Consider the following 25,025-nt stretch of genomic DNA (forward strand, 5'->3'; position numbering starts at 1 on the left):
GTCATAGCAGCCTTTTTTTTTTTTTGCCCTGAATTACAGTATCATAGTAATAATACATTTTGTTCTACACTCAGGATATTTTAAAGGGTTATAAGCCTTTTAACTAATGTTACTGTCTTATTTAAATTGATCAAATTGGTATTTCAGCACCATAATCTTGCATTTCTTAAAGCTGAGCTAGCCAGATATGGATTCATTTGATGACTACTGAAATAGCTGTGCTGGGAAAGTCTAATAGAAATAATGGTAGGAAAGCATAATTCTGCTTGTTAGTGATGGTGGTAATAATAGCGAAGAGAACAGAGCCTAAATTTAGAACTGGGTGTCCCCGTCCCCTTAGAAAGAGATTAAGGTATTTACCAGCTCTCTGCATTAAAAAGAGAAACAAAAATATATGTGTTTGGGAATTGTGAGTAAAGAAATGGGTAACACGGGAAAAACTATTGAAACCAATCCTTTTACAACTTTCAGGTATAAATCCAGATGTCAAGAAAGAAAAACAGATGTTTTTCCATTTAGACAGAATGCAGTCACCTTAACAATCTCTTGTAATATGTTCCCAGAGAAGCAAGGAACATATCTAGATTCCTGAATGATTACAGTAAATTACATTTCTTTCTGTTATTACTAAATATATTTATTAAGAAATGGTGTATAACTTCTCTTTAAAACCCAAACCAAAAGTTGCTCTACATAGGGACGTTTAGGTAGAGTAAGTATTAGTAACTATTTTAGGAGAGTAATATACAATTATTTACTTCTCAGAGATAATTAAAAAAAAAAATCTCTTACTGCCCATTAGTACTGTAGTATTTCTGGATTTTTTTTTTAAGTACTGCTTCAAGTACTCTGCCTAACAGTCTTTATAATGTTCCCTCCATAGATCACACCAAAGGTCTTTAATTCAAATCCAGCAATGCTTTGTTCTCAGGTCAGTAATTACAGCAGCAAAAGTAATGTTGCTTCCTGCAGATGTCATGTTTGCTGACTATTGAAGTACATGGGAATGATGCAACATTCCCATGGATGCAAGCAGCAGCGTCTTGTGTGCCTTGTCTAAAGGCGAGTGCCAGAACTTTGGGACAAGATGGCCTTGGGGTCAAATCCTAGCCATACCTGCTCACTATGTGTGATGTTGGAAGTGTTGAATGATTTCCCATTTTCCTGATTCGTAAAGTGGGCGTAAGAAGCGTGCTTCATAGGGTTACTGTGAAGGTTACATGAAACGATGACTCTGTCAGCGTGAGCATGACGTTTGGCACAGGCAGGTGATGGATAGCTTCTTATCTGTTCTCCTCACCAGCAAATACAAGTCTCAATGACAGACATGTGAGATCTGGCAGCAGGCTGCCACACCCCACCTTGGGTGTCCCTTTCCTGACATGTACACTTACTGCTTCTCTTCTTATGCCCTATTATACCGCGACTTTTACTGCACTGCTCTGAGTTCTTTGCTGTCAGAGACTGTTGTGTTTGTCTTCCAATGCCCAGTGTCTGGAGTACTGCTTACCACATACCAGTGCTCTAGGCACATTCGCTCAAGCATGGTGACTGAGAGCCCCACAAATGTCTCGTAGGGTCCCATGGAGAGTATCCCCTTAAATCCCTCAGAGGGAAGCAACTGTGTCTGCACCTTTTCCTGGCCTCCTCTGACGTGTTAGTGGAAAGCCACCCATGTTTCTCTGACTTGGCTCCTCATTCCAGTTCTCCCCCATGGCGTCCCCTCCCTGTCTTAGTGTCTTATTGAGAAGCCACCTGACTTCCTGGTTCTGCCCCCCAGAAGCCCTTGCTCCTCAGTGACCCATAATATCATCTTTGGCCCAGGACATTTTTTCAGGTTTTTTTTTTTTTAATTAAAATTTATTGTGGTGTCAATGGTTAGTCAAGTTACATAGATTTCAAGTGTACAATTCTGTAGTACATCATCTGTATATCACATTTTGTGTTCCTCACCCAGAGTCAGTTCTCTTTCCATCAATATATATTTGACCCCGTTTACCCTCATCTACCACCCCTGGGCCCCTTTACCCTCTGGTAGCCACTAAACTATTGTCTGTGTCTATGAGTTTTTGTTTCTTTGTTTGTTTTGTTGCCTTGTTGTTTTCAGTTTTATATCCCACATATCAGTGAAATCATATGGTTCTCGACTTTTTCTGTCTGATTTATTTCACGTAGCATTATAATCTCGAGATCTATCCATGTTGTTGCAAATGGCACTATTTCATCTTTTCTTAATGCAGAGTAGTATTCCACTGTGTATATATACTGCATATTCTTTATGCAGTCATCTATCTGAGGACACTTTGGTTGTTTCCATGTCTTGGCCACTGTAAATAAAGCTGCAGTGAACATCGGAGCACATATATCTTTACAGATAAATGTTTTCTGATTTTGGGGGTATATACTGGGCTCCTATCTGTCACCATGTACCAAAATTAACTCAAAATGGATCAAAGACCTAAACATAAGACCTGAAACAATAAACTGCAGAGAAAAAAAACATAGGTACTAAACTTATGAACCTTGGGTTCAAAGAGGATTTTATGAATTTGACCTCAAAGGCAAGGGAAGCAAAAGCTAAAATACATGAATAGGACTATATCAAACTAAAAAGCTTCTGCACAGCTAAAGAAATCATCAACAAAATAAAGAAGCAACTAACCAAATGGGAGAAGATTTTTGCAAACAATGCCTCCAATAAGGGGCTAACATACAAAATATATAAGGAACTCATACAACTCAACAACAAAAAGACAAACAATCCAGTTAAAAAATGGGCAGAGGACCTGAATAGACAGTTCTCCAAAGAGGACATACAGATGGCCAACAGACATATGAAAAGATGCTCAACATCACTAATCATCAGAGAAATGGAAATCAAAACCACAATGAAATATCACCTCACACCAGTTAGAATAGCTATCATCAACAAGATAAATAATAGCAAGTGTTGGAGAGGCTGTGGAGAAAAAGGAACCCTCATACACTGTTGGTGGGAATGCAGATTGGTGCAGCTGCTATGGAAGGCAGTGTGGAGGTTCCTCAAAAAATTAAGAATAGAATTGCCATATGACCCAGCAATTCCCCTCCTGGGTATATACTCAGGTTTGTTTTTATAAAGACAATGCCCACCCTTTCCTTCACTAAACTCTCCTCTGCTCATCACTTCAAGTGTGTCTGCCTCCAGGATTTGCCACGTTTGTACTCTAGAGAGACAGGGTGGGCCATGGGTGTGGAGATGGGAACATACTGTTTTCTCTTTTTGGAAATTGGAGATTTTTCTCACCTTAATTCATTTGGGTCTTGTACATAAAAACCAGAAATCCTTACCAAGCCCTGTGGGTTATATTTCATGAATCTCTTGTCTTGTAGCACCATCTGGGAGGTTTACTCTCTTCCCACCTTAGTTTCTGCCCTGCATTTGGACTTCTCAAGGGCCTCACCCTGGGCAGCATGCTTAGGGATGGCTAGGGCCCTGCCTACATTGTTGGAAATTAAGCACCTGAATAAAAATTTGAAAGATGCAACCTCACTGTACTGTCAGTTAATCTGCATGATGTTTTTTGGAATATCTTAAGGACAACTAATTTTTTCCCTCCATTTTTAAAAGTACATCTTTGATATAATGTGATCAAATTTGTGACTTTATTTTTGACAGAATATGGAAATTTTTGGTTCTAACTCTTTCCTCTTCAAAATAATGTTGTGTGGAATTTTATCCTGAGCTTTTAGTCTATTCCTCTTCATTTCATTCCTTTTTCACTTCCAAAACTGAAAGCATTATGTTAACTGTTAAGACCATTAATAGTCCCATAACAAGCATTTGGACAGTGCGAGGAAAATGGACTTCCAGAGCTGGAGGGAGGTCACGGTTAATTGTGTGTCTGAAACCCTCATTTTACAGATGCCGGAGGATTAAGTGACCTGTCCAATGTCAGACAGCTAGAAAAAGGCAGGTCTGTGGTCCTAACAGTCTAAAAACTATTATTTTATTGGAGGCAATGAAGAAATATGATAGCTCCAGGAAAGAACGTATCATAACAAATGAGAAGGGATTTTAATTTAATTTAATTTTTTAATAGGATTTGTGATGTGCCAGGCACTGTGTATAACTTACTTCATTTGATCCCCATGGAAGTTTTATCGTATTCCTATTTTACAAGTGGGAATCTGAAACTCACAGAAGTTAGGTAACAGTAAGTGCCTGGCCAGTACTGGACCCTGAGTCTTTCTCTCTCCAAAGACTTAGCTCTAGAATTTAGCCTCCTGCTTCCTTTTAAAGCAGCCTTACATGTATCCAGATAACGGTAAAAATGCCTAATTAGACTTTATAAAATACTTGAGCATTAATTATTTTTATAGAAAAGACTACTAGTTTTACTAGTTTCTTGGTCTCAGATCTGCATGACAATCAATGTTGGTACCTATAGGTATACTGTCAACTCTCTTGGGCATTGTGTGGAAAGCTGTCCACATCTGATGTTAGGAAACCTGATCGGTTCACATCTGGGGGCCATCACCATTGCTCTTTTTGTATTTTGAGATATAAATACATACCAGGCACTAGGGGTGAGGATGACATTCTCTCCACCAAGAATTTCTCTCACCTCCTCCTCTGGGCCAGGCCCTCCACTAGTCATTGGCTAAGGACCCTGCAGTGTAGTTTCCTCCCTGCCATGGGGATTAAGAACATTGATTCTGGAGTCACACGCTGAGTTCTAATTCTGGCTCTTTCGTTTATAAACAGTGAGATCTTGGGCTAGATATTTGATCTCTGTGTACCTTAAGTTTTCTCCCCTGTGAAGTGGGAATAATACCAACCTCACAGTATTGTTGTGAGGATTAAATGCGAAGATACTTGTGAAGAGTGATGTTCAATAGGCACTCAGTAAAGGTAAACACATTATATACCGTAAAGTACTATGCAGGGTAAGGGAGTTTTACGTCATCGTAACATCATATTACCTTATTCTCATGTGCAATGGGAAATCTCTGTTACACTACTGTGCTGTTATTCATTATTCCTTTTGATCCATCAGAGGCCAGCAGAAATAGTAGATGAGGAAGAAGGTGGAGAGAAAGAAAGCAAGGATGCAGGAAAAAAAGAAGAGCTCATAGGAATGAATGGTGATGTTGAAGAGGAAGGAGATGGGGAAGCTATGGCTGCCTCCAAGCAAGCCGAGGAGATCCCGGATCCTGGGGAGGAACAGGCAGGTCCTGCTCGTGTTAATGGAGTCACCGATGAAGAAAATGGCGAGGAACTGGATCAGGTCAATAATGAGCTTCAGGAGGCAGTGGATGAGGAAATCAAGTCTCCAGGAGCTGGCAGTGGACAAGAGGAGGTATTTCTATTGCCTTTGCTCACTTGTTTGCCTGCATGAATGTGTGTGCACGCACACACTTAGGAATGATTCAAGCACTTAAGACTTGAATTGAAACCACTTATGGTTGAGTAAGGAAAGATCCAATATCATTTACTCGACTATATTATTTCAATAAGTTAAGAAGTGCTGTCAACCACATGTCTAACAATCTATATGTCTGTTCTTCTATCCATCCATCCATCCATCCATCCATCCATCCATCCATCCATCTGTCCATCCATCCATTTTCTACCTTATTGTACAAAAAATTTACAGAGGCTCTTAAGGCATATACAACAAAAGAGAGATGTACAAATAAAGTACAAATAAATTAAGACCAGGTAATATATAAACCAGGAAAGAATAACAAGACCAGTGAGACCTAGACATGATATAAAGAATGTCATCTCTTGTGGGTGACTTCTTTGCTCTCTAGAAATACTAAAGTTTCATTTGTTTAATCAAGCTTAAACGAATTAATTGAATTAAGTGCTTAATATACCAGGCACTTAATAATATATGGTTCTATTTTTTATATATCACGGGTGAAGAAATATGTTTTGAAGCCTACTTCCCAGCCTGTTTTTCCACCACTGGCCCTGGAGCAGGATATTCTCAAGTCCTGACGTACTTCTATAGGATAAAGTTAGATGCTGATGAACAGGCTCAAGTTGTCTCCTAATATAAGAAGCAGGTGCACTCCACAGCTTTGTCACCATCTGTTTGTGCCCTTCTTTCCTGTTTTCTGTTTCTCAGGGCCCACCTTCCTCAAGGCTAGAACCTCTGACATGGGTCTAGGTCCATTCATCCCTGAAACTCAGTCTGATGAATGGGTTTTTCTTAATTATTTATTATTGACTCATCAGTTTTATCTTACTCAGGGAGACCAAGTTTAGTAATGGTAAAACTTTGCAAAATGTTTTTATGGCCAGGTTTCAATAACCAGTACAAAGTTATCTGTAATCCACTGTGTGGCTTATACAACAATATCTTAACATCTAAAGGGAAATGTTCAACATGTCTTTCATCTTTTCTCAGCATGAGGTAATCACAGTCCTAAGAAATTTCCCATATGTAGTTCTACATGGTTATTAAAATTTAGCTAATATATACAAGTATATTCTGAAGTTGTTTGTAGCTAAAATAAACAAAAATAATTCAGTCAATTACATGATTCCCTTTACCTCCATAAGGAAACAAAACTAATTTCTCAAGGAAAGCAAAGGAAAAAAAAAATTCCCAAGGGAAGCAAAATCTCTTGTCTGGGGATTCACATAGGAAGCACAATAATGTATAGTGTCCTCGGTGTTCTTTATATGGCAACTGCAATGGTAGCTTTCATGAAGCTCTTTGTTATATATAGTGGCCTTTGATGAATGTTTACAGCATAAAATCAAGGGTAAATTCTACGTCGGACCTAGACAGTAAAATCCAAGTATGCATTTCTCCAGTGGTCTAGCTTTATTCAATGTTATAACCTAAACAGATTTTACGGAAGTAAGTAGAGTTCTTGTCCTTCCACTCCACAAATTTAACTTTTAAAAGTAGGCCTTTCATAGGAATTGGACATTAGTAAAGATGAAGGTTATGTGATTTGAAGTATAGGTGTTAATATGTATTGAGGGCAAATCTAAATTCTTGGGAACCAAATGAACAAGTGTCTGGTATGTGACTCATTAGGGATTTTAAGGCCAATACAAATGCCTAAGACAGAGCAGTTACCCACAAGAGATTCAATCTTACTTGACTTATCTCTCTTATAATGATGATGCATTTTATTTTTATTCTCACTAAAGTATTAATATACGCATGCCAATTATATGAAAAACCGGATTTATCTGAATTATAAATTATACATTAATAATTAACTTTTTCAAAAGGATTCTTTACTTATAAAATGAGTAAAAATTCACTTTACCATGTAACATTTTGTTCAATGTAACAGTTCGTAAATGAAATGTGATATGATTGTAGGAAAACAGCAAGATATACATGAGAAACACACAACAATCAATTGATATTTACTGAGCTTATACTATATTCAAGATGCTATTTGAGACACTTCACAAGATAACAATGTGAAATAAGAGAGAGTCCCAGTAATCTTATTTTCTTTTTTGGAGCATAACCCATGGCCTCTAGGGGAGGGAGACCGGGAGTCAGTCCTGTCCTGCACACACTGGTGGCTGTGGTGGGGGCTGTGGAGCCTCTAGGATTCCATGGAGCAGAGTTTGAGAAGCAGCTAATTCTAATCTCATTCCCTCAGTTTTCAGTCTAGTGGGGAAAAACAAATGGTAAATGAGACAGTATCATTAATAACAAATGAGAGGTCTAAGTGGCAGGGACAAAGGCTGCTGTTGTAGAAATGCTGCCTCTGTGTTTTCATTTCCTGTCCTGCTCTTATCTACTTGATACTTGATGCTCTTGGTACCATATTCACAAAGAATTTGTGAACTCTAGTAGAAAACTAACAGAAGAACAGTTGGTGTGGGGTTGGGTTAATGTGACAGGAGGGTAGAATTGCTGCATTTTTCTCTTCTCTGTTCTCTGAAAATGTTAATATGAAAAGTATAAATATACTGTTGAAAATAAAAGCTCAAAGAGAAACAAAGAAAAACATTGAGAAAAAATAAAGCCTGCAGCACAAGAAATGAGTCTGTGCCCTTAAAGCACATAGTGGATTATGGCCCCAGAAAGGGATTCTGCACCAGTAGTGCTGAGACTGGCGTGTCCACTGGGTATGACAGACTGAAGAACAAAGGAACCCAAGGAACTGTTCTTAGTTGAATATTTATATGTAAGTACTTTTTTTTCTTTGTGAGTTTTATTACCCTTGTACCTAAAAAGCTAAATATCTTTGTTTTGATCTCTTTTCCTCCAGGCTGACTTAGACCCTCAAAGACCACCAAGGCCAGAAGTAAAAATCACTAGTCCGCAAGAAAACGGTGACAACCAACAAAGCAAGGACTATGCTGTCGTAGCATAGATGATTTTTAAAAGAGTATATTGGTTATACGAAAAATGAAGGGTCATACTTGAATAAGTATAGTTATTGCTAAACATGTGACAATATGGTTGAATACTACCTACTGAATTTTAAAACGAGAGGCCTAATGGAAAGACTAGATAACTTTGAATAGCTACTAAAGGAGAGTGACTTCTTTTTATGGGATGTGTTTTTAAAAGTCATTTGGAAAAATAAGAGGGATAGAGGGGAATTTACACTGGAAGACAACTGAGCAATTGTTTTTGTAAAGGATGAAAAAGAATAGGATTATTCCTGTTGTACACTTGATTATAAATTTAGAAGCAAGATTATTAGATGGCAGGTTATGCTAAAGCGCTTATCTAAAAAGGCATAGACTATTAAAGAAATGATAATAGGAAAGCATGTACTATATTTTTTAAAGCAATAAACTCTTGACTAAACAAATTGCACTTTAGTTTCAGAGATAATTTGGAGATGGCAATGGATTGAAATGTTTCCATGACTTATTGACATTCCTTCTTTTCTTCTTCCTTAGCCAAAATCCACCTTAAAAGAATTAAAAAGAATGTAAGGTATTCATTTTGGAAGGAGGAAGTATTCATTCTGTGTGTTAGTGATTAATATTGTAATGTTCCTCTCTTAAGCGCTTCAGGTTTTAATCCTTGTGATTTTCATGACACACACTCAGGAAGGAATTTTAAAGGAATATCCAATTATATTACTGAGCCTGGCTGGATGGTTTTCAAATTCTGGTATCCTATGGATTTTCACTGATCCAGTCTGCCTTTACCTATAATATCCCTCCCTTGTCCCTTATGTTATTATATTAGGAAACCACATTGGCTATTCCAAAAACTGAATTCTCTCCAAACAGTTTTTTTACAAAAAAAACAAAAACAACAACAACAAAAAAAACACCCCAAAATCACGACAGCGTAATAGAAAGGAAAAAGGTTTATGAAGAGTTTGACACTGCTTACTTTCACTTGCTTTTTGCTTTATTTCTATTAGGACTGCCTTTGTCATATTTTGTTCCTAAGGATATCAGCAAATATTTGTTTTCAATGTTTAGACTCTCAAGCAAATTCCTTTCTATATAATTAGAAGTCACATGATAGAAATTGTTGAAAAAAAGTTTAAAAATTGTCAAAATGAAACCAGTTCCCAATTACTATTTTGTGGACTGATTAACTCAAAATTGCCTTGTTAGGTATATATGGGGAAAAACATAATTATATTGGTTTTTTTGCATTCTCAAGACATTATGCAGTTCTTCCTTAAGTATCTGAATAACATATTTTTCTTATATTAAAGGATATTTTTGTTAATTATGTAGAAATTATAAATTTGAAATTTAAACTTCTAGTGCTTTCATAGAATTCATTATTAATAATAAGTACAAAAGATTTTTTTTCTCCAGGTTTTATAACCATTTGGAATCAGAGTACTCATATAAAGCACTTAATAATACTATATAAAATGGATGTATATTTTCTAGCAGCTATTTTAATATTTTCCACAAATAGGAAGTATAAGCAGAGACTATAATGTAACAGTATTAGAAAGAGCTCATGATATAAAGGTATTTTAATCTGGGAGGATGAATTATAAATGGAGTACTATATTTCTAGTATGAAATCTAGATCATGCTGTCTCCTAGTAGGCTGATTTTTCAAGTGAGACAATATGAAATACCATAGACTACGCGCAACAAGCTTGCATTGCTAGGGAAATAAGACTATCTGGTTTTGTAATGTTAAATTCTCACATTATTATTGAGCCTGAGATTAATTGATTTTAAATCATTTATAAAAATAAGAGATTAAATACAAGAAACTATAACTAATTATCAAGGTGATTCTCCTTTCTCTAATGAGGAGTTTTTTTCTCTCTCTTTTCCTTCTTTAATAAAGATATTCTGTCTCTCTTTTTTCTCCTGTTCCTTTCTTCATCATACTGGAAAGCTTTGGTTTTCAGGAACATTTTAGGAGTCATCTAAATGAAGCACAATGTTATTTTACATGAAAAACAAAGGTTCGGCATTTTAAGTATATTTCAAGATGGTGATAGGCCACAGTAACTAGGAAAAAATCGAAAACTAGCGGTGTGATATTTCTCTTGTATATGCATGTACATTTTACCACCTGTTGACAAGATACAGTTGTGATATAACTTGAGGGGATGAACAACAGCTAATCACTTTTTTTAAAAAAAAGAATGAAATACTCATATATTGTCTAACTACAAAATAGATCATTCACAGAGAAGGAAAATTGTGGACATCATTTTGGAGCTGACTTTCACATAAATGATGAAAGTTAATTCACTTCCCAAATGTGGAAATTTTCTTCATGGGAACGGTGACCTCCATGGCAGAGTATCTCCACAAATAAAGTGAGACTCACTGCCAGGTTTGAGACCATTTATGGGAGTGAGTGGAAGAGATCTTGGTTAGGCTTCAGGTATTGTTTTATAAAGAGAGGATGCTATAAAAAAACTCATGTAGCTCTTACATGATACCAAATAGAATGCTTTAAGATGTTAGTTCTTTGTGATAGATTTCTTAGTTTTAATTTTATGGAACTCTTTTCTTAAACTTAATTTGGTTTATGAAATTTGTAAACAAGTGGCTTATTAATTGAATTGGAATATTAGGCGTTTTGCAGAGCAAATAAAGATTCTAGCTAAAGGCATTTTCATGCTAAGGATGCTTTACTTGTCTTAGCTTCTGTTAAATAGCTAATGAGCATTCATGAATTTCTAGTTATAAAACACGATACTATGGCCATAAGACAACTTTTTACTCACTATTTTTTTTTCAATGGCCACAGGTGACTTTTTATTTATTAGGGCATTTTTAGTTATATTTGGGGGGAATATTAGAATGCCAGACTCATAGGACAAGTGCGATACTCCATGTCTCCTGTTTTATTCTGAGAGTGTTAGTTCTGCTATTATCTATAAAGACAGAACTATCCTACAGATATGTAGCTTGGAGTCAGTCAGCTATCTCTGTAGGCTCATGATTATCAAGTCATGCTAAATGAAATTATTCATACTAACTCTTCCAGCTTATAGCTCACAAACCAACATCCTCAAAAATTTCACTAAATAACCTGCCTTCTTCCCAAAGGATAAAGTGAATTCACCTAGCAAACATGAAGCATTTGTGTATTTATAATTGTGGCCACAGAACAACAGGAAAGCTTCTTTATCTTGTTAACTGACTTATCTCTGTACTTTTGTTTATTTATTTTTTTTTTTGCTCAATAAGGAGCAAATGCAAACTTTTAAGAAATAGAATAGATTAATTGCTAAACAGAAAGCATTACATCTGAATTATTGCCAACCTGAACAGAAATAGACTATACACACATGCACACAGAAAATACTTACACAGACACACTCACACACTTTAAAATATTGAAAGGCCTCCTTAGGCACAGCGTTGTTAATGGAATAAGATTCTGTTTAGAGAAGCAATGCATAAAATCACATGGAGATGAAATGTAAAGAAAAGACATCATGGTGCTTTATGACTTGGTTCCCAAACACTTTAAGAGATTTAAAATTCTTCTCAAAATAAGAAGGCTACCAGCAGTTTAATGAAAAATTTATTATAGGGAGGGGTGACTTCAGATAGACAGGTAGGTAGGTAGGTAGGTAAATAGATAATCTTGTTTTCCTGAAATAATTACAGCACATAGTTCTTTAGTTCTTTGTCATCAATCTTAGGTAGAATCAATCTTAAGCAGAATATTTCATACCAACATAGGCTCTGTCAGAAGGTTGTTACTGCTTGTGAATGTATGATTTACATGAATGAATAGAGGACTCTTTTTGGTACCAAGCAATGAGGTTCACTACAAACAGAATAAAAGACTGACTTATTAGTCCACTAGTTCATCTAATGTTCAAATTCAGTGCAGAAGCTTTTTAGCTTTCTTGTGTGAATGTGATATCCTGGAATGGAACCACTTTTTTTCTTTTTTTTAAGATTAGTCTGTCTGTCTAAGGTGATGAGCACATACAGTTCTTGTTATTAAATAATTATTTTTGTAAATACTATATGATTTTTGCTTTTCAGGAAATAATCTTGGTATGTAGATGGGTCTGATTTTTGTTCTTACCACGTGAAATTTGTGTATTTCCTACCATGAAGTTTAAGTGACTCAGATGGAGAATGAAAGTGTGTCCCCACAAGTACAGATAAGGAAGAAAAATTGTATTTATGAAGAGGCATAACATCCTGTAGGATATGGGGAAACAGGAAAGAATTTTAAAATGTCTGGATAACCATAAAGCATTTATAAAATCAGGAGGTAACTAATGGAGCGCCATTGACTTAAGACAACAACAATTTAGCTTTAATCCATGAATGAGACCAAATGAATTCTGTAGTTTCATGAGCTTAAACCACACAGTGTAATTGAGTGTTTGAGCTGTTCTCACAAATGTCATGGCATGTGGGATGAGGGAATGAGTGTAGTAAGTTTTAGAAATTTGAAGAAAATCTATTCTGTTTTTTTTGCTTCAGTGTTTTTCTTATGCCTTAAGTCTTTAATGTGTACTACACTGATAACGCGTGATTATCAATATTGTAAGTAAAGATTAAGTTGAGCTCCTCACTTTTATATGATTTATGTTTAGAACCACTCTTTGTTCAGAAAATTATTTGTGGTTTGATCAAATTGTGAGCATTTAGGTTTTTACTTCTGTATTAGTGTTCACTCTAAAATATAAAAGTTTACTGTATCTTACCAGTAAATAGATCTGTGTTTTTTAATTCAAATGTGTCTGGATGATTTATTGCTTGTTTATGATGTATTGCAAATAGTTCATGTATTAATTTTTTGCATGACATTTTTCACACACTCAATAAAAACTTTTTTATTTAAACCATATAGAAATTTAGTACATTAAAGAATCTTCTGTTTCTATTTGAGATGGATATGAAACATTTTTGTTTGTTTCTGTTCTGTTTATTTTGTTCTTTAGATTCCACATGTAAGTGAAACCACATTGCATCTGTCTTTCGCTGTCTGACATACTTCACTCAGCACAATACCTTTCAGGTCCTTCCATGCTGCCTCAGATGGCGAGAACCCATTCCCTTTCATGGCCGAACAATATTCCTTTGTGTGTATATATATATACATATATATACATATATATATATACACATATACATACATACATACATATATATATATACCACCTTCTCTTTATACATTTATCTTTGACACCCAGGTTGCCTCCACATGTTGGCCATTGTAAACAATGAACACATGGATATACACAGATCCCCTCGAAATAGTATTTGAGGTTTCTTCAGATAATTACCCAGAAGTAGGGTTACTGGGTCCTTCTTTCTTACTTGTTATAGGTTTTGTTTTAAAGTCTATTTTGTCTGGTTAAAGTATTGCTACCACAGTTTTTGTTTGTTTGTTTTTTACCCATTTTCATGAAATATCTTTTTTCCATCCCTTTACTTTCAGTCTGTATGTGTCTTGTGATCTGAAGTGAGTCTCTTGTAGGTAGCATATGTAAGGGTCTTGTTTTCTTATCCATTCAGCCACCCTATGTTTTTTATTGGAGCATTAAATCCACTTACATTGAAAGCAATTGTTGATAGGTATGTAGTTATTGCCATTTTATTATTCATATATATATATATTTTTAAGTCCCTCTATCATTCCTTGTAATACTGGTTTGGTGGTGAGGAACTCCTTTAGCTTTTTCTTGTCAGGGTAGTTCTTTATCTGGCCTTCAATTCTAAATGATAGCTTTGCTGGGTGGAGTAATTCAGTTATAGGTCCTTGTTTTTCATCACTTTGAATATTTCCTGCCACTCCCTTGTTGCCTGCAAAGTTTCTGTTGGGAAATCAGCTGACAATCTTATGGGAGCTCCCTTGTAGGTAACTAATTGCTTTCCTCTTGCTGCATTTAAAATTGTGTCTTTGTCTTTAACCTTTGGCATTTTAATTACAATTTGTCTTGGTGTGGGCCTCTTTGGGTTCATCTTGTTTGGGACTCTCTGTGCTTCCTGGGCTTGTATATTTATTTCCATTGCCAAATTAGGGAAGTTTTCAGTCATTATTTCTTCAAATAGATTCTCAGTCCCTTACTTTCTCTTTTCTTCTGGTATCCCTATGATGCAAATGTTGGTACGCTTGATGTCCCAGAGGCCCCTTAAACTTTCCTCATTTTTTTGGATTGTGTTTTCTTTTTGCTGTTCTGATTGGGTATTTTCTGCAATCTTATCTTCTAAATTGCTGATTTATTTTTCTGCATCTATTCTATTGATTCCCTCTAATGTATTCTTTCTTTCAGTCATTAAAATCTTTATTTCTGACTGGTTCTTTTTTATGTTTTCTGTTTCCAGTTTTAAGTTTCCTGTCACTTTGTTGAAATTCTCCCTGAGATCAGTGAGCATCCTTATAATATGTTTTGAACTCTGCATCTGGTAGATTGCTTGTCTCCATTTGGTTTCATTCTTTTTCTGGAGCTTTGTTCTGGTCTATTATTTGGGACATATTTGTCTCCCCATTTTGGCTGTCTCTCTGTGTCTGTTCCTGTGTATTAAGTAGGGCGGCTATGCCTCCCAGTCTCAGTAGCGTAGCCTTATATAGTAGGTATCCTATGGAACCCAGTGGTGCAGTCTCCCTGGTCGCCAGAGCTGGGTACTCCAGGTGTGTCCTTGTGTGTGTTGTGTGTATCCTCTTGTTGTAGTTGAGCCTTGGTTTCTGTTTGCAAGTAGGTGGGAGGAATTGACCTTCAATTCCTGGCCATGACTACGGTGGAGGAGTTGTGGTGCAGAGGCTGACCCTACAGAACAGGGTTCACTTTAGTAGGGCTCTGGTGCCTGCTTAGTCTTCCCTTTGGGTGTGTTGTCCTTGGAGGTGACCGGGTAATGCTCCAGCCAAGTTGGACGCTGGACACTGGGCATGCCAGCCTCAGAGCCTCCTGGGAGAGGACCAGCTTCAGGCCAAGTTCAGCCGCAGTTTGTGCCCTGCCCGGGACCACCTGGCATGAGCCCCAAAGTAATCCACAGATGGCCACTGCCCACGCTGTGCTTGGAGGTGCCTTGCGAGGCCAAGCCACAAACCAAGGCTGGCTATGACTAGTGCCTGGCTTAGGGCTGCTCAGCCAGAGTTGTGGGACATGCCAAAGCTAGATGCTGCTTGTTTGGGTTTTGTGAACCTTTGAAAGATTTTAGGAAAGTCTGCAGCATGAACCAAAGCAGACCGTTTATAAGGAAAAGCCACTGGAAGTGGCTTGTGTGTCTGGAAGTTTGGTGAGGCATGGTCTCAGGGAATCACTAAGGCAGGCCAGATGAAAGGTGTTAGCCAATTGGATGGAGACTCAGATTTGATGTCGAGCCCGTGGTCTGCATGTAGGGAGGCGGAGGGCTCAACAAAGTATCGCTTCCACCAGCTCCTCCATCTGGGAGCAAGCTGCCCCTCTGGCCCTCACTCTGAAGCTAGACAATTTATTTTCTCCCCATTTATACCTGGTTACTTTCAAGCACTGGAGCTCAGAGCAAGTGAGTCTGTCAATTAAGTCAGTCCGTGTGTGATCCCTTTAAGAGGAGCACCTGGGAGTGCAGCCACCTTCATCTCACTCAGCCACAATCTCTGCTGGCTTTTCACAATGAGAAATATGGGAACTTCTCTCCTCAGTGCTGAAACCTTGGCTGGGACCCCTCGCTACTCGGTACCTCCACAGCAGAGCTATCCCTCCCAATTTTTAATGGTCACATGCAGATGTGGGACCAGACCATTTTGTGTCTCTGCCCCTTCTACCAGTCTCGAGGTGGCTTCTTTTCTATGTCCTTAGTTGTAGGGCTTTGGTTCAGCTAGACTTCAGGTGATTCTCAATAATAGCTGTTCTGTGGTTTAGTTGTAATTGATGTACTGAGAGGAGGTGAGCAGTGTTTACTTACTCTGCCATCTTGACTGGCATTCCTCCATTTTTCAATATTAAACTTCATTTTGTAAAGAAAAAAATTTTATATTTTCATGTACATGTATTTCAGTTGATAAAAATTTCATGTATTTAAATTTTGTTGTCTTTCATGAAATGGTATTAGAATAACACAAGTCTGGGAATTTTATGATAAATAAAGTTATCTTTCAAAGCAAAGAATAAATTACACATTATACATTTTGTGTAGAATAGTTATAGGAATAAATTTACAATTTTATGAAGAAATTGGCTAAAATTCTACTTCAGTTTGTGAGATATTCACTGCTTTCATTCTATTGAATTAAAGTAGTTTTATTTTTCTTCATGTTTGAGAAACAAAAAGCAGTTAAGCAGAAGCATTTTGTCTGCTAGATATGTGATAACAAAATATGTGTGATTCGGGTACCCTAACTGAGGTGAATACACTACTGCACCTGCTGTGCAGTTGACCCTTATATCTTTGTTATTCCATAAAAGTGAAAAAGCAAACCTCCACAGCAAAGGAGGCATCTAGAGTCCCAAGGTCACATCTCTTTCGACAATGTGGCTAATCAACATTAGAACCTTCCCACAATCAACAATAACAATGACAGTAATTTCTTCAAAGGAGCGTAAGATGGCTAACATGCATTGGTTATAAAATTCTTATTTATGAAAATACCCAACATTAGATGGATATTAGATTAGAGGAGAAGTGGATCCAAAGAGGGCTGCTTGGGGTCCAGCTCCTCAGGTATAATCTGGACAATGTTTCTTTACTTATGTGGTGACTGTTATATTCTTTTATATCCAAGATGGTTGACAATAGTAAAATAGAATGGGAAACATGTTCCATCTAAAGTATTGAAAGGCAGCGTTCCTCTCTAAGAAAGAAAGGGGGGGGGGAGGGAGGGAGGGAGAGACAGAGAGAGAGAGAGAAAGAAGAATATAACAAAGCATTCAAAAAATACCATGACAAAGTGCAATATAAAAGAGCATGTGACAGTCCATGTTTTATTCCTTCTCTTTTTTTATAACTTCTAGATACAATCTCTTGAGATGGGAGTGACCCAAGCCTGGAGGCCCAGATATTCTTGTAATAGTGTATTAAGTCCTTGTAGTCCTAGATGAAGGAAACATTGTTCATGAGAAATGGCCTATAGAGGAGGGTTTGTCCATAGATTCTCTGGCGTGATGTTCTGCTTCCATTTTGTTCTATTGGGCTCCCTATGCCAAAACTTCATGTTTACATGATTGTAGCTTTCTAATAAGAAGTGGTGTCTGGTTGAGTGCAACACCCTACTTAATTCAAAAATACTGTGACTTTTTACTGTTCCATAAAAATTTAAGATCAAGTTGTCAAGTTCTGTGAAAAAACCCTGTTGAGATTTTGATTAGAACTGCATAGCTCTTCATAATATTGAGATACCCTCTCCATAAATTTGAAACATCCATTTAATCAGGTCTTTAAAAAGTCCTTCCAGAAATTTGTATAATTTTTGTTGTAAAGAACTTGGAATTCTTTTAATATATTTACTCCCAGATATCATCTAGTTCTGTGGTTATTTTGAATGGAATAATTTTTTATTTATGTTTTCCAATTATTAATGATATCTAGGGATGTGTGGGGACAGAACCAGGAGTGCAGTTTCCAGGCTCTTGGCCTCACGTGGAAAGGTGCTGGCTCAGGTAGTAAATGGCCATCAACTGTGATTGGATGGCCATCAGCTGTGGCTAGTTGGCTGTCAGCTGTAACCAGTGAGCCACTGGCCACTAATATAACTGCTGTGGCTACGCTAGCAGAAAAGGGGGCTAGCAAGAAGATGCTGGCTGAGCTAGCAAGAGCGGATTGCAGAAAGGTGGATGCCACCAGCGAGAATATAGTGGTATGACTCCCCTATCTATGGGTCCATGGGTGTTCCTTTTTGTCCTCACCATGTCCTGCGTTCTTATGTGGGGAGCGGGACCAGAGACCCCGCAGGCCGCCCCGCACGACACATGGTGCAGCGAGCAGGGTTCCCCACATGACAGGATGCCATGATTTTTATAAATTGATTTTGTATTCACCTCGCTGTACCCATTATTATAAATGGTTTATAAGTTTCTATAGGATTTTTATTAAGACTATTACGTTATCTGTAAAAATAACATTTGTGTTTTTTTTCTTAAAATCTTAAAATCATTTTTTTTTCTTATTGAATTAACTAGAACAAGTTGAACGGAAGTAGCAATAGCAGATATTTTCGTCTTCTCCTGAATTAAGGGGATGCTTCCAGTATTCAAGATTAAATGTGATGGTTGCTTATGTTTTTGGTAGATACTTTATATCATGTTAAATTTCTTATAAGAGGTGTTTTATTTGAAAGCTCTGAAAGGATGAACTATGAATGAATTTTACAAGACTGCATTGCTTCCATTAAGGTTTTTATTATTTTTCTCCTTTTGTTTTTTAAATGTAGTGAATTGTATTAATTTTCTTCCCAATATTAAACCATTCTTACATTCTTAGATAACCATACTCATAGGCTCCTAGAGATAGCATGGACCTTTTGCTATCCACCCTACTTCTTGGCGGAAAAAAAAAAAATCTACGCAAAATAAAATCCATTCTTGCAACGTTCGTGCGGTCTCTATACTACCCCAGTAGTATGGGACTCCTAAACCACAGGATGTACATAGGAAAACTATGAAACCTCTAGGAAATGTAAAACCTCTCTAGAGATATTTCCATACCCCAAATGTACTTGTCTCATGCAAAATAATCCACAGATGGCTCACAATAACAATGAATAACCCATATAAGGAAAGGACCCTCATGGGGTAAAGTCAGCAGACACAATAAGTGGTGAAATAGACACCCAAGGAAGCAGAAATAATAACTTTTAAAGTCTTACGGGTCTATAATTAAATATTTAAATTTAAGTATGTTTAAAGTTATTAAAATTATAAAATGCAGGGAAAACAATACAAGAACAGGGTCTCTGAATAGACAAAAGAATGACTTTGAAAAACCAAGCAGAGCTTCTAGAAATGAACACCAATCATTTTTTCCATCTTTATTGAGGTACAATTGGCAAATGAAAATTAGATATATTTAAGGTGTACAATGTGATAATTTGATATATATATGTGGTGAAATGATTACCACAATCCAGCTAATTAACCTCTGCAAAGGAGAAAATAGTAGTAGCTACTCTGTTGGCCTGGCGGATTTATAGAGAGAATGCGTGTCCAGCACTCAGCACAGAGCAAGCACTCTGCAGCTGTTAGAAATTATGGTTATTAGCTTTCTGACTTGGTTTTTGGCATCTTCTTTTGAAACTCCTGCCAACTTTTCCCGGCTTCTTACTGCTTCTTTATTATCTACCTTTAAGGCAGAATTGATTTTTTATTGGTGCTTTTTCATTGTTGACAAAAATACTCCCCAAAGTTCCATTTTTCTGTATCTATATTAGCTTGGACCGGCTAGGCTCACAACTTTTGTCTCTTACTAAAGCTGCTGATTAATTTTCATATTGTGCCGTATAAAGAGGGGGCGATGGCATTGATGGAGTGAGAGTGTGTGTATGTGTGAGAGTGAGATGAATCAAGCCCACATTGCTCGATGTTTTATCATCTTGGCAATGGATTTTGGTAAGTTTTACAACATTGAACACAGAAACTGTTTACATCTCAAATTCAGAGGTTTTGTCCTCGTATTCACCTTAGAGCCTTAATTACTGTTGATCCCAGCCCATGCAGCCCAAGCGGGGTAGCCACAGATGATGGGGATCTGTACTGGAAAGTTTCTACATATGTAACGTGGTTATCTGTGAAGTAGCCAGTATAAGGCTGCCTATGAAATACTAGTGGGTAACTAGAGACCTGTTTAGACATCACGTTAATGTCACGTTTTAAAAATTATCTTCATCATTAATGAAATTTTCATTCAGTTCCCTGCGTGTACCACACCGTGCCTCCAGGCTCTGCCTCCCCACCTCTCTGCTCCTGTACACGTAAGTGATGTGACCCCAAACAGCAAGGAATTCACCAGAGAGCGACCTGCAGCGTCAGCTCCGTCTTTGCATTTCCAAAAGGCAATCTTCAGTTAGAAAATAAAATCGTGATGATGATTTTGGACTCTGAAGACGAGGAAGTGCAATTTTACCCTTCATTTCTAGGAATGAAAATTTTAAGTCCATGGAGATTTTCTCAAGGTCCATGTTCATTCTACTCATTTTCTGAAGAAAATTTCCTAGGAAGAGTGTCTGGTTACTTGCCACGGAAATTGCTTTCCTCTCTTTGGCTGGAGACCATCATCCTCAAACTAATTTCCTGTTTAGTTTTCAATATTTGAGAGCAGGAAATTGTCATAATAAATAGGAAGCTTGAGAGGAGGGTGGAAATACATTCAGAAATTTGGTTGCTCAGGAAATCATTTCTGCCCACTTTATTAAAATCCTAGACCTTATTTTGCATTTTCTCCCCTCATTCTTAGTCTCTTTATAGCCATTATCAAAAGAACTTTATTAAATATCGATCTCTGCTTGGCACTATGAGAAAGTGAGCAGACCCCCTTCCACTAGCAGCTTGTAACAATAACTGCAAGAACAAAAATGACAGTATTAATTTGGTATTTAACTATTGATAGACACTCTTCTAAGCACCTTAGTTGATTTTTAAAAAATGTAATCCTCACAACAGCCATGTGAGGAAGGGAATATTATTGCTTTCATTTTATTGATGAGGTCCATAAGATATGAAATTCAGTGATAGGCTGAAAGTCACACAACTATTAGGTTGGTGCAAAAGTAATTTGCAGTTTAAAAGGTTAATAATTGCACAAACTGCAATTACTTTTGCACCAACCTAATAGTAAATCAGAGTCTGGATTCACCCCTTCCTAGCCCGTATTATTAACTGCTGTGTTCTGCTTCTATAATCCAACCAGGAAAAAAAAAAACTAGAAAGAATAGAGAGTATGCACATATAGACCAAAAATATAAATGTGGATTCATTATTGTACACTAAAGTTAAGCACATTTTGCAGGATGGGGGTGAGAAGGAAATTAGGGGAATTGTGTCTTGACGGGGATTTCTGCTGTCTTCCAGAAAGTGAGCTTCCCCAGAGGAGACTATGCATTTGCAACTTGATTGAAGGGATAGGGTGAGTGAGGGAGCTAGGGAAGTGGCTGAGGTTCTGTTTTAGAAAAGGAAACAACTGGTTTGATGGGCCACAGGGAGACTGGGGTGGAGGAGCTTGAGATTGGGGATTCAACCAGTTGGTCTGCAGGGAGCAAGGTCAGCACATCACAGAGACCCAGCTCCTTGGAACCGATTGCTCAGCTGGCTCAGGCAGCTCCACTCTAGAGCACGGAGAAGCAGGGTATAGCGGCAGCCTGATATGGCCTCACCATGACACGTCCACAGCCTTTTCATGTCATTAGAGGCAGGTGAATTTTTATCAGCCGCCACTTGTTTAAGCTTTTTATCCTAATGTTGGAGCAACGTGCTCTAGTGACACAAATGCCAGCCTAGGAAATCAATAAAGTCAGATTCTATTCTTGGTCTTTTCTGGGACAAGTTGCTGGCTGGAAGTAGCAGTCATTCTGAGTAGCTGAAAATAACTAACAAGACATTTTAACGAGTTAATAAATCTTTCTCACTGAACTACATGGAAAGACATGAAACATTACACTTTAGCTACTCACCGGCCTTAATTAAACTTGATGTTGAAAAGGTCAGTGCCCTATCTGGTGGGTCCCAAATCACTTCAGACCTGAAAGTAGGGGTGACTGTAGAAGTGACAGAAAATGTGTACACAGGCAATTGGGAGCTTTCCATTGGAACCTTAAATGGGGGTATTTTAAGTGAGCCACGCCCCAGCTAATAACAACTGACATTCATTAAGGGTCTGTCTAAGTCACTGTTCCAAGTGCTTTCGATGCTGTAACTCATTTGATTCTCAGCAGCAACCCTGATAGGTACATGGTGTTATAATTCTTGATAGCTGAGGAAACTGAGGCATGGAGGGTTGAGATGATTTGGTCAAAGTGCTGCAGCCTGCACAGTGATAGAGCCGAGATCTGAATGCATGGCGTCTGACTGGGGAGCCTGCATGCTTCACTGCTAGGCTTTGCTGCTTCCTTGAATCAGATTGGGCTGTGCTCCATAGTTAAACATACACAAGTCACCCATGGGATTTGAGGCACTATTACTTTCCAGGAATTCCTGCTGTGGGGACAGAGTCCCAGAGAGCAGTTTCCAGGCTCCTCGGCCTCACGTGGAAAGGTGCTCGCTCGGGTAGTAGATGGCCATCAGCTGTAATCAGATGGCCATCCGCTGTGGCTGGGTGGCCATCAGCTGTTACCGGTTAGCCATTAGCCACTGATATAACTGCCGTGGCTACGCTAGGGGGTTGGTTGGTTGGCTGAGAAGTGGAATGCGGATTGCGGATCGTGTGGCTCCTGCTTCCTGTATCTCCAACCCAGCTGCCAGCGAGAGTATACTGGTATGAACCCCCTATCCATGGCTCCGTTGGTGGTCCTTTTTGGCCTCACCATATCCTGCGTTCTTGTGTGGCAAGCGGGACCAGAGTCCCTGCATGACACCTACAGAGGCATTTTAGGATGGGTCAAAGCATGCAAGGCACTCTGGTGCTGCATGGGAAACCTGATTCTCATCAATATCATACAAAGTGGTGGAGGTCACCAGGAGGATGGTCTGGTAAGAAAAATCATTGCAGTTGTTTGAACTAAAACACCTAGATTCAGCAGACATTTATCGAGCTTCTCCTGTGAACTAGATACTGTGTTAGGTGTTGGGGAGAACTATGAGTAAGACATGGCATCACCCTTCAAGGAGTTCACAGGTGAGCAGATGTGCCTTGTATAAAATTTCTGCAAAAACGACAAGAGCTGTCTGGACTGATCTTTTGTAAACTCAGCACTTAAGTTCAGAGGGAGTTTTGCCTTCATTAGTTGCACTGGGTTAGATGGAATTCCCACATAATGGACACACGTGTATATTCCTGCCCGTTTTTTTATGCTCTATGAAAATGCAGAGCTCTGTGATGACGGGCATGTTTGATCTTGGACGTTTTGAACAGAGATGAGATGCAGCTACTTTCTCATCCTTTCCAGAGGAATCTATTCACAGGAAAGGACATCTTAGAGTCATCCCACCTGGGTGTAAATGCTGGTATGATCACTTCTGGCTACATGTTCTTGAGCGAACTACTTCATCTCTCTGAGCCTAGACTCCCTTATCTGTAAAATGACAAAAAAGTAGTCACCCTTAGAATTCTTTCAAGGATAAATTGAAAGCAAAAATACATGGCAGTGTTGAGCACATTGCATGCCCCAGTGAAAGCTCTCAATAGGTGTAAACTATTTTGATTATTTCCCTGGCATTGCTCCATTTCTGAGTTCATCTCCTCATGCAGTAAGTACTCCGGAAGACACTCTCTAGCTAAACACAGATTGTAGATTCTCTCCTCTTTTTCACCCTCAGGGCTGATAGTTAATTAACCCAAGGGCAAGATATGGGAATAATGTGCTCAAAATTTCTTGCTGACATTTTCCATTTATGGAAGGCAATGGAAGTAACCAGGGAGTGATTGCTCTGGACTAGCGTTTGATGTTGGTGACGTGCTGGAGACCAGGACCTTGAGTGAAAGGCAACACCACCTTAAGCATCGAGGCACAGAGCATCCACTCTCCTTGTCAGCTCTGTGTTCGCTTCTGATCGGCTCCCTGCTGCTCTGAGCTGCTTCTACTATCCTCAAGCTTCCCTTTCTCCTCGGGCCTGATCTTGGCCTTATGTAGGAATCCTCACCTTCGGCCATGACGCAGCCTCATGCGCCAGTCTGGCCTGTTCCACAACTCTAGCAGGTGTTGTTCACCTTGGAGCCATATAGCTTTGTGCCCTTGTTACCACAGATGCTCACTTTCCCCCAGGGCTCCGCTTCTTCAGCTACAAGGCACTTAGTAATACAATTCTTCCAACGTGCTGTGGGAATTTGTAGGCACTGTTGCCTCTGCCTTGAAAGCTCTTCTCTTCCCATAGTCCACTGTCCTCCTCCTGCAAAAGGAACAAATTCCCCTGGCCAGGGTCACCTGGTTAACTTCTACTCAAATTTCAAGACACAGATTAAATATCATGTCCTCAGGGAGGCCTTCCCAGAGCCTTAATCTAGGATAAATCCCTTTGTGTAAACAATCCCTTGAAGATTTAAAAAAAAAATTTTTAATAGCATCTAATACAGCAGTGATTTGCTTCAAGTCTATATAAAGGCCACAGGTCAGACACTGTATCTGTCCTGGTGGTCACTATGTGAGTGAAAACAGCCCTGCCTTCCCCCGCTTCCCTTCCCCATCCCCCCAGAGTCAACCTCTTGTAATATTTCCTGTTTGAAACTCTTCCAGTGGCTTTTCCCATAACTCTGAATAATATAGTTATTTATTATTTCTTGATTTATTAACTGAGACAATAATGACTGGTTTCCTACCATGAAAGATAGGGTATAATTTATTTTCTCTACATCTCTTTTTAGTCCCTCTCTTCTTTCCAACGTTTGTTATGTTTCATTTTGAGTTCTTTCGTTGGGTTATCTTTATAAGTGCAAATAATAAACCTAGGCAATTGTTTATTTCCATAAACATGAGATAGTTACTCTTTTTTAAAAAAAGAAAAACACAATTACTTTTTTTAAAAAAATTTTATTGGGCAATATTGGGGAACAGTGT

The 25,025-nt window shown here is 38.2% G+C and overlaps 1 protein-coding gene across 5 annotated transcripts in view; it reads left to right on the forward strand.

The window, feature by feature from the left end:
* Nucleotides 1-13,145, forward strand: part of DCDC2 (doublecortin domain containing 2) — a 166,664-nt gene extending 153,519 nt beyond the window's left edge. For all 5 annotated transcript variants that reach the window (XM_033115931.1, XM_033115933.1, XM_033115936.1 and 2 more), the window contains 2 exons: nucleotides 5,040-5,342; nucleotides 8,245-13,145. In XM_033115931.1, the coding sequence (XP_032971822.1) occupies nucleotides 5,040-5,342; nucleotides 8,245-8,349 (408 nt within the window). In that variant the 3' untranslated portion in view covers nucleotides 8,350-13,145. The remainder of the gene's footprint in view (nucleotides 1-5,039; nucleotides 5,343-8,244) is intronic.
* The last annotated feature ends 11,880 nt before the right edge of the window (nucleotides 13,146-25,025 follow it).

The sequence above is a fragment of the Rhinolophus ferrumequinum genome, chromosome 9, assembly GCF_004115265.2.
Source record: "Rhinolophus ferrumequinum isolate MPI-CBG mRhiFer1 chromosome 9, mRhiFer1_v1.p, whole genome shotgun sequence".
Lineage (NCBI taxonomy): Eukaryota > Metazoa > Chordata > Mammalia > Chiroptera > Rhinolophidae > Rhinolophus > Rhinolophus ferrumequinum.